This window comes from Sapajus apella, unplaced genomic scaffold (genome assembly GCF_009761245.1).
Source record: "Sapajus apella isolate SASKATOON/1434 unplaced genomic scaffold, GSC_monkey_1.0 scaffold221, whole genome shotgun sequence".
Lineage (NCBI taxonomy): Eukaryota > Metazoa > Chordata > Mammalia > Primates > Cebidae > Sapajus > Sapajus apella.
Genome location: NW_022437161.1, coordinates 14100 through 27592, shown reverse-complemented (window position 1 = coordinate 27592; position 13493 = coordinate 14100). Strand labels below are relative to the sequence as shown.

At 41.4% G+C, this 13493-nt stretch overlaps 1 protein-coding gene across 1 annotated transcript; it reads right to left on the bottom strand.

Moving 5' to 3' along the window:
• Nucleotides 1-214: 214 nt before the first annotated feature.
• BMP15 (bone morphogenetic protein 15) lies at nt 215-8558 on the bottom strand. Its single transcript, XM_032271024.1, has 2 exons — nt 5506-8558; nt 215-1193 (listed from the first exon to the last, which is right to left on the bottom strand). The coding sequence occupies exons 1-2, from the start codon at nt 5831-5833 to the stop codon at nt 340-342; spliced, it is 1182 nt and encodes a 393-aa protein (XP_032126915.1). The 5' UTR covers nt 5834-8558; the 3' UTR covers nt 215-339.
• Nucleotides 8559-13493: the final 4935 nt, after the last annotated feature.

Below are 13493 nucleotides of genomic sequence, written 5' to 3'. Positions count from 1 at the left end.
TGGGCACTGGGAAGAACCCTCCTTTCCCAGGCTAGGAAAGGTTGGACAATTTCTGAAGTTCTACCACTACAGACTGCTGACTCTGACAAAGCCCCAAGGAAAACAAAATAGAGGACATCTTATCCAAGCATTAAGGGCTCTGACTAGTGGTCAAACTGTACTGATTCATGCTAGGAGACTGGTATCAGAACTATTTCCACAAAGTGGGGGAAGAGACTTAAGTAACAAGGCAAGAAATATAACCTACAGATTGGTACAGGATCACTTGCAGTTTTAACATTGATATTTTAAACTCTTCTTCAATTTCCTGGGAAACCTGAGCTATCTGTGCTTTGGCTGTCATCTGCATGTACAAGATTCAGCAATCATACCCTCATACTCCTTATACAAAATACTCCCATTTGCCTCAATCAGGAGGACGCTAATGGGAACATACTTATATGGGACACAGGAAGGCCGAGGGACACTCGGGTCCACCAGCTGATTGACAAGGTTCTGAACAATGGCATGATTGGGGGAATTGAGATCACCACGTAGTACTCGGAGACAAGTTCCTTTACAGTAGTTCGGGGTGTAGAATGAGGGAGCAATGATCCAGTGATCCCAGCCGAGCTGGCGGAAGCTGACTTGGAAAGGGTGGAGGGAACACTGGTTATTTTCAGGCTCACTGTCTTTCAAGGAAGAGGCGGTAGCCTCAGCTGAAATACTGCCTGCTTGTCGGGTTCTCCGTAGAAGAGGGGATTCCCTTTCCATGATCTCCTCCATGCCCATGGGAAGAAGTTTAGCTTTCTGAATGCTTTTATGAGTATCATTGAAATAGAGTAACAAGAAGGCAATGTCCAAGGATGAAGTGCCACGCCAGAGCTCAAGACCAACACTATCTTTTTGCTGCTGACACATAAAACGGAGTCTTAGGATCCTCTGTCTCTTGTTATTCCAGAACCTTTGCTGAACATGTTGTGTGATATCCATCTCTTTCCAAGCGTTAGACATCAGGGAAGGGTTTGAGGAACCTCCTTCTGAGGAAAGAAAGTGTTTGGTTGGGCTTTTCTGAGCCCAGGGCTCCACATGGCAGGAGAGATTGAAGCCAGTTAGTTGGAGGTGATGGCGGTAAACCACAGTGCCTCTAACTAGTTGATATAATCCTCGGTTTGGTCTGAGAGGAAAGCCGAGTATTTGTATATGCCAGGTACCTGCACAAGTAAGAGGGAACAAGAACAGAGGTTTAGCTTACCTCCTAACCTGAGTCTTCCTCACAGACCTGCTTGATACAGACTGATAGCTACAATCAGCCCTAAAATTAACTCAAGGTAATGAAACCATCATTTATTGAGCACTTACTAATACACTAGATGCTTTACATGTATTAGCTCTTTAATCCTCAATAGTCTTAGGAGATAGTTATTATCTCTATTTTGCAGACAAGGAAATTGAGGGTCAGAGAAGCTATGTCAAAGGACAGATATATGGTAGAGTTAAGATTTGAACCCAAGCCTGTTTGTTTTTCTTAAGAGAAACTGTCTCACTGTTAGATTACTTACAGTGTTGGGCTCAGGGGGGAATAATTCGAGTATAGAATTATCTTGTGCACATACTCTATGTAGGGGAGAAGGTCAATATTATTATTAGTTGACTATTAAATGTGTCCATTTAGAATTGTTGAAACATACATGGATTAAGAGTCTTTATGTCATCTCACTATACAGATGCAGCTTTGGGGCAGCAGTTCAATATTGGGTGCTGTGGCCTGCTATAATTTCAAGCCCAGGACCAAGGCAGTACAAAATAATTTTGTCTAGCCTCCTGTAGTACAGACAGCTATCTTACTACTTCCGCCTTCCATCTACTTTAAGAATTGCTTCTTAAGCATCTTTTCCTCCTTTGGCCCTCAATCTTTCTTTACCATTACTTGCTGGAAATTGTCCTCCATTTATCTCACTCATTTCACCACTATTTCTCTAAATACTATTTTCCACACAGTCTTGATCACATAAATATTTTGTTTGCTGAGAAGTCTATTAAAAGCTGCATGCTCCTTCGTGAATAAGAACTTTAATCCAAACTGTATTGCTGACACCCAACTGTCAAAGGATTAAAAGGTTGCACCCAAGGTGTTCCAAACTTCTGCACCGCCTCGCCCACCTGCTGCCCACCCGCCCACCTGCAAAGGTCAAGAGCAAAGACTACAAAAGCCTGGCACCTCAGAAAAAAGCCACCTCTCATCTTCAGACATCAGTAAATAATTCCATGTTAGTTTGCATATTATTCACCTAGTCCTTCTTCACTGAATCCACAAGACAGGAATTCTTCATTAGTTGTGGCATTTTCAACATAGAAGTTCTTTAACATCTTGATGTTCCAGAAATTTTTTTCCCCCAGTCTCACTCTGTCACCCAGGCTGGAGTGCAGTGGTGCAATCATGGCTCACTACAGCCTTGACTTCCCAGGTTCGAGAGATCCTCTCATTTCAGCCCCTCTGAATAGCTAGGACTACAAGTACATGCCACCATGCCCATCTTTTTCTGTTTTGTTTCTTTGTAGAGACAGGGTTTGCCATGTTGCCAGGCTGGTCTCAAACTCCTGGGTTCAAGCGATCTGCCCCCTTTGGCCTCCCAAAGTGCTGGGATTAGCAACCATTCGAGCCACTGCACCCAGCCCCAGAATATCTTTAAAAGTTCAAATTCCAACTCACGTTTAATATACCCTTGGGTTTGGGGTATTAGGTATTGTTCACACAAATCTAAGTCAGGCTTATGTTTGCTTTCTCAAGTTATTCCATACTCCCTTCTTACAGTAATCTTTCTTAGAGGCCCACCCATAAACCTGCTCCACCCTGCCTATAAAGGAACCCAACCCAAACTCTAGCAGGCTGTCTGGGGAGGAACTGCCCTTTCCTTTGAGACCTTGACATCACATGTTTCCTGAAGCAGGATAGGGTTGCTAAGAATCAGAGCCAGGAAGGGTCTGGTCAGAGCTTTTCAGGGAAAGGGCTGACTCACACATCCTGTGTGATTGAATTTGTCATCTGTCTCTGGATCCTTTCCAGAGTCCCCAGATACCAATATGTTCCACAGTGAGACCAAGATACTTGCCTAATTCTAGGCATCCTCCTTTCTAGCCTCACATCATCTGTATACGCCTATTTTTTTCTTCGTTTGTGAGGTGGGTCTTTTTTTCTGTTGAGACAGGGTCTCACTGTCACCCAGGCTGGAGTGCAGTGGCACAATCATGGCTCACTGCAGTCTCAACCTCCCAGGCTCAAATGATCCTCTGGTCTCAGCCTCCTGAGTAGCTGGGACCACAGGTGTGCACCACCACACCCAGCTAATGTATTTTTATTTTTTGTAGAGACATGCCTCCCTATGTTGCCTAGGCTGGTCTCAGACTCTTGGGCTCAAGTGATCTTCCCGTCTTGGCCTCCCACAGTGCTTGATTTTGTGCAACTTTCTGCTGCACTTACAAATAGGATCCAGATCCCTTATCACAGCCTACAAATCCCTGCTTCTCATCAGCCTCATATCCTGCCATTTCCCACAATGCTCATGAGGGTCCAGCCGTACTGATTTTCCCTGTTCTTCAATTGGAACAAACTTGTTTTCATCCTCTAGGCATTTGCACCTGTTGTTCCTCTGCCTAAATCAGGCTTCTCCCTACTCTTCCCATGCCTAGCTTATCTTATAGACCTGAGCTCAAATGGCACTTTTCAAAGATATATTCCCTGACAACTCCATGAAAAGGGAAGATTTCATTGCCATTTTCTATCTTAACAAGCGACTTCATCCTTTGATAGCACTTACCACAATTCATGATTTAACTGTGTGTGCTTATTTGTCTCCCCTATGAGAACACATGCTCCATGAGAGTAGGGGTTTTACCTATCTTGATGACATCTGTATGCCTAGTACTCAGTAGGAGCCAAATAAATGTTTGTTCAATGAATTTTTACCCACACCATTTTCTCTTTGCTAAATCAGAATACACTTATCTGCCTCAATTCATGGCCTCTTTGCTCCTTCTGCAAGGTCAATTTCAAGTACTACCTCCTCCATGAGGCCTTCCAATAGTCTCCTTGCTTCCCAATCCTGGCTTCAAGCAATGAGCCATTTCTTCTCATAGGTCCTGGGAGCCCTACTGTTTATCCTTTCCAAAGCACTTGGCATACTGTAATATTATGTAATTATCCATTCCACTATACTGGGAGCTTCTAGAGGTCAGGAAATTTTTTGCTTCTATATACCCAACCCAAACACACTGCCTGGCACTCACTTAAAATCCAACGGAGAGTCAGAACAGCATGATGATTAACACACAGGCTTTGGGCCTGAGAGCCTGGGTTTAATACCTGGCTCTAGCAATTACTAGTTGTATGACATTGAGTAACTGACTCTGATCCTCAGTTTCTTCACCTCTCAAGTAGGTATGTTAATACTACCTACCTAATCTGGTAGTTGTGAGGATTAAGATAATGTGTATAAAATATTTTGTGCAATGCCTGGCACACAGTAAGCTCACAGTAAGGGTTAGGTACGAGAATGTTTATTGTTTTACTTGGGGAAGGGGTTAAGTCCTGTCTCTTTTTGTCTTTGAGACTAGTGAAGGCCACAGATTGATCTCATTAGGTTCCAAAGAATTCCTTGAAGTTGATGACTGTCTGCATTCTCTAGAGAGTCCTACACTTCAAGAGCTCACTGCTGTCCTGGAACAATGTCTGATGCAAATGTTAAAAGCAAAATCAAACGTGATGGGAACAAAAAAATGTTCCAAAATACACTTAGTACCAGAATCCCAAAGTAGCAATATGACCCAAGTAGAAAAACCGCTGGGGGTACAAGGATATTGGAATACTGCATTTAAAGACTTAAGAAGTTACCAACAGACTTTAGAATCAGACAGACTTGAGCTGAAATCCCATCTCTGCGACCCACTCTGTAACATTTGCAAATTACTTAACCTCTCCATGTGTTAGCTTTAAAGTCAGGCTAATTGCATCAAGACAGCTGAGATAGTAGCTTTCATTAAGAATTAAATACAATAGCAGATGCTCACAGAGCCAGGTATGCAGACCCTCAGATGTTAGCTTATTTATGTCCTTTCTGAGGCCTTATAAGTTTCCGCAACTCAGCATCCTGTACTCTATGCCTTCTACGAGCAAAACGCCACTTGAATAGCCCTCCACAAGAATATAGCTGGGTATATCTGAATTACAGCTTTCAGAACTATCACAAGCAAAAAGTTTCTGTGAAAGATAGGTGTTAACACATCACTCAGTTGTCCTGGGACCCAGAAAAGACTTCTCAGTAGGCACCAAAGCAATCTGTTCTTAAGTTGATGCTCTAAAGGAAGTAGGCTTGGTGCTGGCTTCTCCCTCACTATCCTTTGAAAGCCAAGACTAAAGAAACAACGTGCCCACAAGGCAATAAGGCCGCAAACCCACCAATTCCCTTCTCTCTACACTCTTCTCCACTTCTCTCCCCTCCAGGGCAGCATGGGGTCATAACAACTCACCTCTGCGAGGCTTTGCTACATTGGTCAAGGGCTTCACCAGCCTCACCATGGTGGCCCCAATGGTGCGATTCTCTCTAGGGTGCCCATGAGAGTCAGCTGAACGCTGGTACAACTCCAGCATGTACCGCAGTGAATGTCCTAGGAGCCGGGGCTTCCTTGGCTGTTCAGCAGGGGATTCTTCTAGCAGCTCCTGAATCAGGGGCAAGGTAGGGGCCTCAGCTGGGAGGGCAATAGAGGACTGCCCTCCTTCTGCCATTTGGGTCCTGTGTTCCATGAAAAGCACCAGTTCCCAAAGAAAAAGAATTCTAAGAATACTGAGGAGGACCATCTTGAAAGGCTTGGTGTTCAATGACAGGTCCCAACACAAGTCCAAGGGATGTCACTCTGACCGTTTCCTTTCATGCAGATAACTGCATCCTGGCTCCACAACCAAGGATGGGGCACGAAAAAGAAAGGCAGGCAGGCCCTATATTGCTTTCTCTAAGAGGATCTCCTGGGCCAAAGAATGCCTTATAACTTGGCCTCTTTGCATCAAAACAAACAGAAGGTAGAACAAGGCAGCATGCCCCTCCCGCTCTCCTGGGCTGAGAACAAGATAGTACCAATTGAGAGGCTGAGGTAACTAAAAGGAGAGGTCCATTTCAGGCCCCACTTCCTTAACTTATCCACTAGAATGAAAAAAAGCAGCCTGACCCTACTTCGCCCTGCGGCCTTAAAAGTAGTCCCTTAATCTACCCTTAAAGGGCCAGAGGCCTCCTGTACCCATCCTACTTCCATGCCTCTAATGCAGCATTTTCCAAAATATGGTCTGCTAATAATCTGCAGTGAAACTATCTGGGGCGATTATTAAGAATGTAGACTCCTGGGTCTGAACCCAAACATGGATTCTCCAGGGTGGTGTCCAGAAATCTGGGTCTTTACAATGCTCCAAGAAGTTCCTTTGAAAACCTAAAATGTGGAAGCTGCTGGGTATGGCTGCTGGAGCTTGAAGAAGATGCTGTAACAGTGGTTCTCAATCTTGGCTGTAGATTAGAATCATCTGGGAAGCTTTAACTATTGTTAATGCCTGGGTACCATTCTGATGTAATGGATCTGGGTTCTAACTAGCGCATGAGGATTTTTTTTAAGTTCACAAGTGATTTTAATGTGCAGCCACGTTTAAGGACTCTGCTTATAATTTTCTGGTTTAGCATGGAAGGTGTTGAGACCCTGATTGGGCTTCATTAGAGAAGCCTGAGGAAGTAGAAGAGCAATCAATGAATGGGAGCTAACCTAGCTCAGATGGCTAATGTGAAGCAGCAGGGCTGGGCCCGATTTAAGGCTACCTCAGACCAGGATTCTGCAGAAAGATAGTAGGTATAGTCCTGGCCTCATCGAAGTAGAAACAGATGGGGATCTGGAGAGAAAGTGGGGAAGCAGGTCAAGACCTGGCTCTACGAGATGATGAGTCAGGCTTGATTTGCAGGAGGCCTTTACCTTACACCAGGAATATTTATGGATAGACAACATTGTGGAACAGGGATGGACTTTGTAATCAGGCAGATCTATTTGAGTTTCTGTGATTGAGGTCTGTGCTTGTGTTTGAGTTGAGATTCATGTTTGAATTGCGATTCTGTCCCTAGCTACAATTTAACCTTTCCAAGGCAAATTTCTAGCTGTAATTTAACCCTTCCAAGGCAAATTTCTTCATTTCTCTACACCTTAGTTTTCTCACCTGTAGAATGGACATAACATGTTTTAGCTCACAGGTTGTTGTGAGGACACAGGGAAATAATCTATGTTAATTGCACAAAGCCTAGTTTGACACAAGACATGGTTGCTAATGGTTGCATGTTCAAATTTATTTGTTTTCTTCCTCTGTTTTTTTGTGTTTTTTTTTCTAACATGACCTTGGGCTCTGGCATGTAGTGTAAAACAAAAGGCATAGGCTTAGGGGTTCTCTACATCTGGACTCAAATTTCAGCTCAAAACTCATTAGCTGGGTTACTTTAAGCAAGATTTCTCCCAGATTTAGTTTCTTCATCTATATTGCTGGCGCCTTCAGAGAGTTGTTGTGAGGGTTGTATTGCATAATATACAAGTAAGGGATATAAAGAGATGACTCACAATAAGCAAAATTTAAGTGGTCAAATGCATGAAAAGATGTATTAGAAATCTAAAAAACTCAACTGAAAACCGCATTAAGATACTATTCAACACCCACTGGATTGATAGCACATGAAAAGTCTGACACTATTAAGTTCAGGTGAGGGTATGGAACATAGGTATAATATATAGAATATCTATATAGAGAGATATGGAACATCTCACACTGCTGTTGAGACTGATTTGGTATGATCATTTTGGAGAGCAACCTGGCATTATCGCCATTAAGGCTGAAGATAAACAATTCAGCAATGCTATTGCTAGAGCAGTAGCGCTTTTAGACACTTTTGTCTGTGACTTACAAAAATAAATACATTTTACATTGTTACTCATTACAAACACAAGCACACACACATGTATATCTTGAAATAAATCTTTTCTGAAACACTACTTATCCTTACAACATATTGGAAAAGGCAATACAGTTGACCCTTGAACGACATGGGGGTTGGGGTGCTAACCTCACCCCATCTCCCATGCAGTCAATATTTGGCATAACTTGACTCCAAACTTAATTACATTGAACCTTGAACAACATGAGTTTGAACTTCACGAGCCCATTTAAACATGGATTTTTTTTCAACTAAACATGGATCAAAAATACAATATTCACAGGATGCAGAACCCACTTACACAGAGGACTGACTTTTTGTATGTGCAGGTTTTGAAAAACAGACTGTACGCAACTTGAATATGTACAGGTTTTGGTATCTGCAGTAGGTCCTGGAATCAATCTCTCATGTATACAGAGAGGAGGGATGACTATACTAATAGCCCACTGTTGACTAGAAGTCTTATGGATAACAATCAATTAACATATTTTGTATGTCCTATGTTTTATATACTGCATTCCTACAATAAAGTAAGCTACAGAAAAGAAAATGATTTTTAAGGCCAGGTGCGGTGGCTCATACCTGTAATCCCAGCACTTTGGGAGGCCGAGGAGGGAGGATTGTTTGAGCCCAGGAATTCAAGACCAGCCTGGGCAACATGCTGAAACACCGTCTCTACAAAAAATACAAAAATTAGCCAGGATGGTGCGTGCACCTGTGGTCCTAGCTACTCAGAAGGCTGAGGTGGGAGGATTGCTTGAGCCATAACGGCGTCACTGAACTCCAGCCAGCCTGGGTGACAGATCAGGATCCTGCCTCAGAAAAAATGATTTAAAAACATAAAATACATTTACAATATTGTACTGTATTTATTAATACTCTAAGTTTACATCGTCAGTCTGAAATGGCCGGTAACCACAGCTGCAGATCTCAATCTATGATACATATTAAGCAATTCAACTTTTTGTTGGAATGTCAGGACTTTGCTTTTTAGGAGCACTTCTGGCAGCAGTAGTGGCACTTCATATGAGTTCCACAGTGTTATTCATAGTTTACAATATTGCACTAAACGCAATGAAACGTACACGGTGAAACGTACAGGAGAACTACCGGAGATGGCTTTGTTTTTTTCTTTTTTGAGCCAGAATCTCACTCTTTTGCTCAAGCTGAAATGCAGTGACACGATCACGGCTCACTGCAGCCTCAGGAGAGATCAATTTTTATTATCTCCATATGCAATTCATTGGTAAAGCAGACCACTCAAGGGGAGATGATTAGCATCACATGGTGGCATTTTAAGCAGATACTCTCAACACTTGAGCTCACCACCATGGCAACAGGAGGTGGGTACATAACTTTATGCAGTTATGATTTAATACTGCATCTTTACATTTGTTTACATTTCCCTTGACTGTGAATGGTACCATGTATAGTCTGTGTGTGTGTAAATTTTGATAAATTTTAACTTTTTGCAATAGATTTTATGGTAGAAAATAATATAGACTAGTGTGTAAGTATATTGATGCATTCACAACATATATAACTGTTTCTTAAGTTGTTTGATATTTCTAGGCTATACAGTTCATCTGCAAGTTTTTATCAATTGTCAAAATCTCCAAATATGTTCTAATATATTTATGGAAAACTATCTGCATATAAGTGAACCCATGTAGTTCAAACTCATGTTGTTCAAGGGTTAACTCTATATCATGGGGGGTGAGAATACAGCTCTGGAAGCGGAATCCTAAATTTAAACTCCAACTCCACCATTTGTTAGCTTGACCTTGGATAAACTACTTAACTTCTCTGTGCCTCAGTTTCCTCATCTGTAAAATGAAAATCATAGCCTCTCTCTGCTACAATCTTCTAACATGTAAAATTGGATTTTTGGTGAGGATTAAATGAGTTAATACATGTAAAACACTTAAAAGAGTGCCTGGCACAAAGTAAGTACTAGATGTAGGTTAGTTATTATTACATTTGTTGCAAGCTGAATTCCCTAGAAAGCTGGGACTCAACCTTATAAGCATGCTAGTTCTGGCCTCACGAGATGTAGAGAAGCAGCCAAAAAGATGCTGTACTCTATTTCCACACCCTCCCTTCTCTCCTAACCCCTTCTCTGCTTCCCAACAGTTTCTTTGTTCTTTAACCTCTGTCTGTTACCAATTTAAACTTCCTATCCTTCTTTTTTTATAGTTTAATGTATTTTAATAGCAAACTTACAGGAACAGCACGGAAGACAGACAACATTAAAAGCATGTAGTTGCATGTAGGAAAACTCAGAAAAGTATAGTGGATGGATGGAATGTACTATATGGTAAAAATGCTACAAACGCCAGTTAGTTGCTGTCAATAAGAAATATACTTGTTTTAAAAAAATACAAAAGCTGGCATTGTCCAGAAAACTTTAACAGGTTATGTATGATTATTATAAAGTTGAACCGCTGAAACTTGTTCACTGAAACATTTTAACGTACATTAATGCTTTACGTCTCTGCATTTATATTAAAAATTCACACACAAATGAAAACAGAAAAACTGCCAAAACCTGATTTCTGTTCCCTATTTTTCCACTCGAAATCATATACCTAGGTACCTTTTAACCCCATGAGAAAGAAAATATCTAAGGTTCAGAACTACCAATAACAGGAAGAAGGGAATTTTTTTCTGAGGATAAAATGTTTCCCATCATAGTGGATTCATAAGCATGTTCTCCACGTATGTGGTGTGCTAGCTGGATGTCTTTTGGCATAATTGTTGCATGTTTGGCATGGATACCACATAGGTTAGTGTCTTCAAAAAGGTCTGCCAGATAGGCCTCACTTGCCTCCTGCAAAGCACCCATAGCTGCGCTCTGGAAGCGCAGATCTGTTTTGAAGTCCTGAGCAATTTCTTGCACCAGATGCCAGAAGGGAAGTTTGCAATTCAGAAATTCAGTGGACTTCTGATGACATCTAATTTCACGGAGAGTCACAATATCAGGCCTGTAATGATGAGGTTTCTTCACCCCTCCAGTAGAGGAGGGCACATTCTTGCTAGCGGCCTTTGTAACCAGTTGCTTCCTGGGTGCTTTACCTCTGGTCGATTTGCAGGCAGTCTGCTTTGTATGAGCCACGATATAGAGACCTCCTTACTTACTCGCTTTCTCCTTCGGCTGGAGCTGGCATTGGAGAGCGACGGCAGTGTGGCAGTGGCTGCGAACACCACTTCCTATCTTTCTATTCAACACAACTACATTAAAAACGAATTCAATACAACTACATTAAAAAACAAGAAGAAGAAGATGTGAGAACAACTAGCAAGACGTCCACGGGGCATGGTTCTCTTTGATGTTTCAGTGATGTTGGATTGGGTTTACATATGTCAAGAACATTTCCTTGCTATCTCTATTAGTAGTGGGATTTTGATACAGGATCATAAGAAGTAGAAAAAGAAAACATATTGCACTGGAAAGAACATGATTTGGGTTTAAATTCCTGGTTCTGCTATTTTTTGGCCAATGCTTAACGTCTCTGCATCTCAGTTTTCTTAACTGAAATAGGGGATATTGTTTGCCCTTCTAGGGTTGTGGTGAGATTTAAATGAGACAATGTATCTAAAGTATCTAGCACGTAGATTATCCTCAATAAACGCTCAATTTTATCATTAATAGCACATGATTTTAAAGGACACCTAAAATATATCTGACTGAGGCCGAGTGTGGTGGCTCAGGCCTGAAATTCCAACACTTTGGGAAGCCGAGGCAGGTGGATCGCTTGAAGCCAGGAGTTTGAGACCAGCCTGGGTAACATGGTGAAACCCATCTCTACTAAAAATACAAAATATTAGCGAGGCATGATGGCACGTGCCTGTAATCCCAGCTACTTGGGAGACTGAGACACAAGAACAGCTTGAACCCAGGAGGTGGATGTTGCAGTGAGCTGAAATTGAGCCACTGCCCTCCAGCCTGGGCCACAGAGTGAGACTCTGCCTCAAAATAAAAAAAAATAAAATATATCTGACTGAAGGAAGTGTCTTTTCAGCACCATGGTGGAATTCCATCCCTCTACCCAACAGGGCTTCAGGAGGCTCGCCTGGCTGAGTCTCCTATTATTATCTATTTTCATTATCTAAAATGGATATTAATAGGGTTGTTGTGAGAATGAAATAAGCTTATGCATGTAATATGCATGCTTTGTTCTGGACACTACACTCAACTTTCTTATTTTCAGAAAAATACAATTTCTTATTTCAAAGAAAGAATAAAAATCCAACCCCATTCTTATCATGAGACTTGAAAAGAAGTTGACATAATTGTTTTCTGGAAATGCCCCGTGGGTCTAAGGTATGCAACAGCCCCAAACCCCCAGAAGAGGGCACCAGCTGTCTTTCTAGCCTTCTAGTTGATGGCGGGGTTGGGGGTGGGGGTTGGGGGTGGGGGTAGGGGGCAGCCATTTAATAAGTGATTGGAACAAGATCTACAAAAGGATATATACCAGCCCTTCTGCTTTAGAAAAAGCCAGTATGTGAAAAAAGCTAATTATAAATCAGGAAATTTAGGAGATGATGACCGACATGACAAAAGGACACAGCAAAATGGATCACTGCAATTTGCTTTGAATAGCAGGAACCCTTAAAGCTCAGTATGGGTTACTTTTTCAAACTACAATGTTCTGGGCACACTACTAATGATAGATCATGAAATTTACAAAGAATTCATTTTTATCTAACTTTTCAGAATATGGCTATTGTATTAAGCTCACATGTATAATAGAATTCTTCCCTTAAATGGTCGTAATTTACATTTTCTTACAATTGCATTTATTCAACAAATATCTAGTAATCACTTCCCATGTGGTTGTGTTAGGTGTCAGAGCTAGGCTGCTTGGTTTAACTTCCAGCTCTATCACTCTTAGCTTGGTAATTTAGGACAATTGACTTAATCTCTCTGTGCCTTAGCTTCCTCATCTAATAATAATGATAGCATCATTTTAGAGGGTTGTTATGAGAATGAAATAAGCTTATACAGCTATTAAGTTGACGACAAAGTAAGTGCAGTTTTTGTCGTTATTTTCAACGACAAAAACCTCATTTACTTTTGCACCAGCCTAATAATATGTGTACTTTGTTCTAGACACTACACTAGACCCTTAGAGTGCAGAAATTAACAGGACAAGCCCTGTATCTGCAGCACTCGCAGGCACTATGCTAGGCACTAGGGTTGGCTGGGGACATCAAGATAAAAGTTTCTATGTCAAGAAAATAACAACCTGGATCAGGACATAATAGATAGGAAACATTTCCTATAGCCATGACATTTCCTCTGATTACTAAGTTCCCAAGAAACGGAACTATTTCCTAGATAAATTTTATTTTAAAAATAATTTTCATTTTCCATAAAACAAAAGGGTATGCTGTATTATATAAAGATATTTATTGATTTGGCACTAGGCTACACCCTTTTACATATTATACTTTAATCTTAATAGCAACTCTATGAGGTTAAGCATTATTATTCTTATTTACAGCTGA

Coding starts and splice junctions, on each gene's coding strand:
- BMP15 (XM_032271024.1), bottom strand. CDS start 5,833: ATGGTCCTCCTCAGTATTCTTAGAATTCTTTTTCTTTGGGAACTGGTG. Junction 1,194..5,505: donor TGTAGCAAAGCCTCGCAGAG/GTGAGTTGTTAT, acceptor TTACTTGTGCAG/GTACCTGGCATATACAAATA.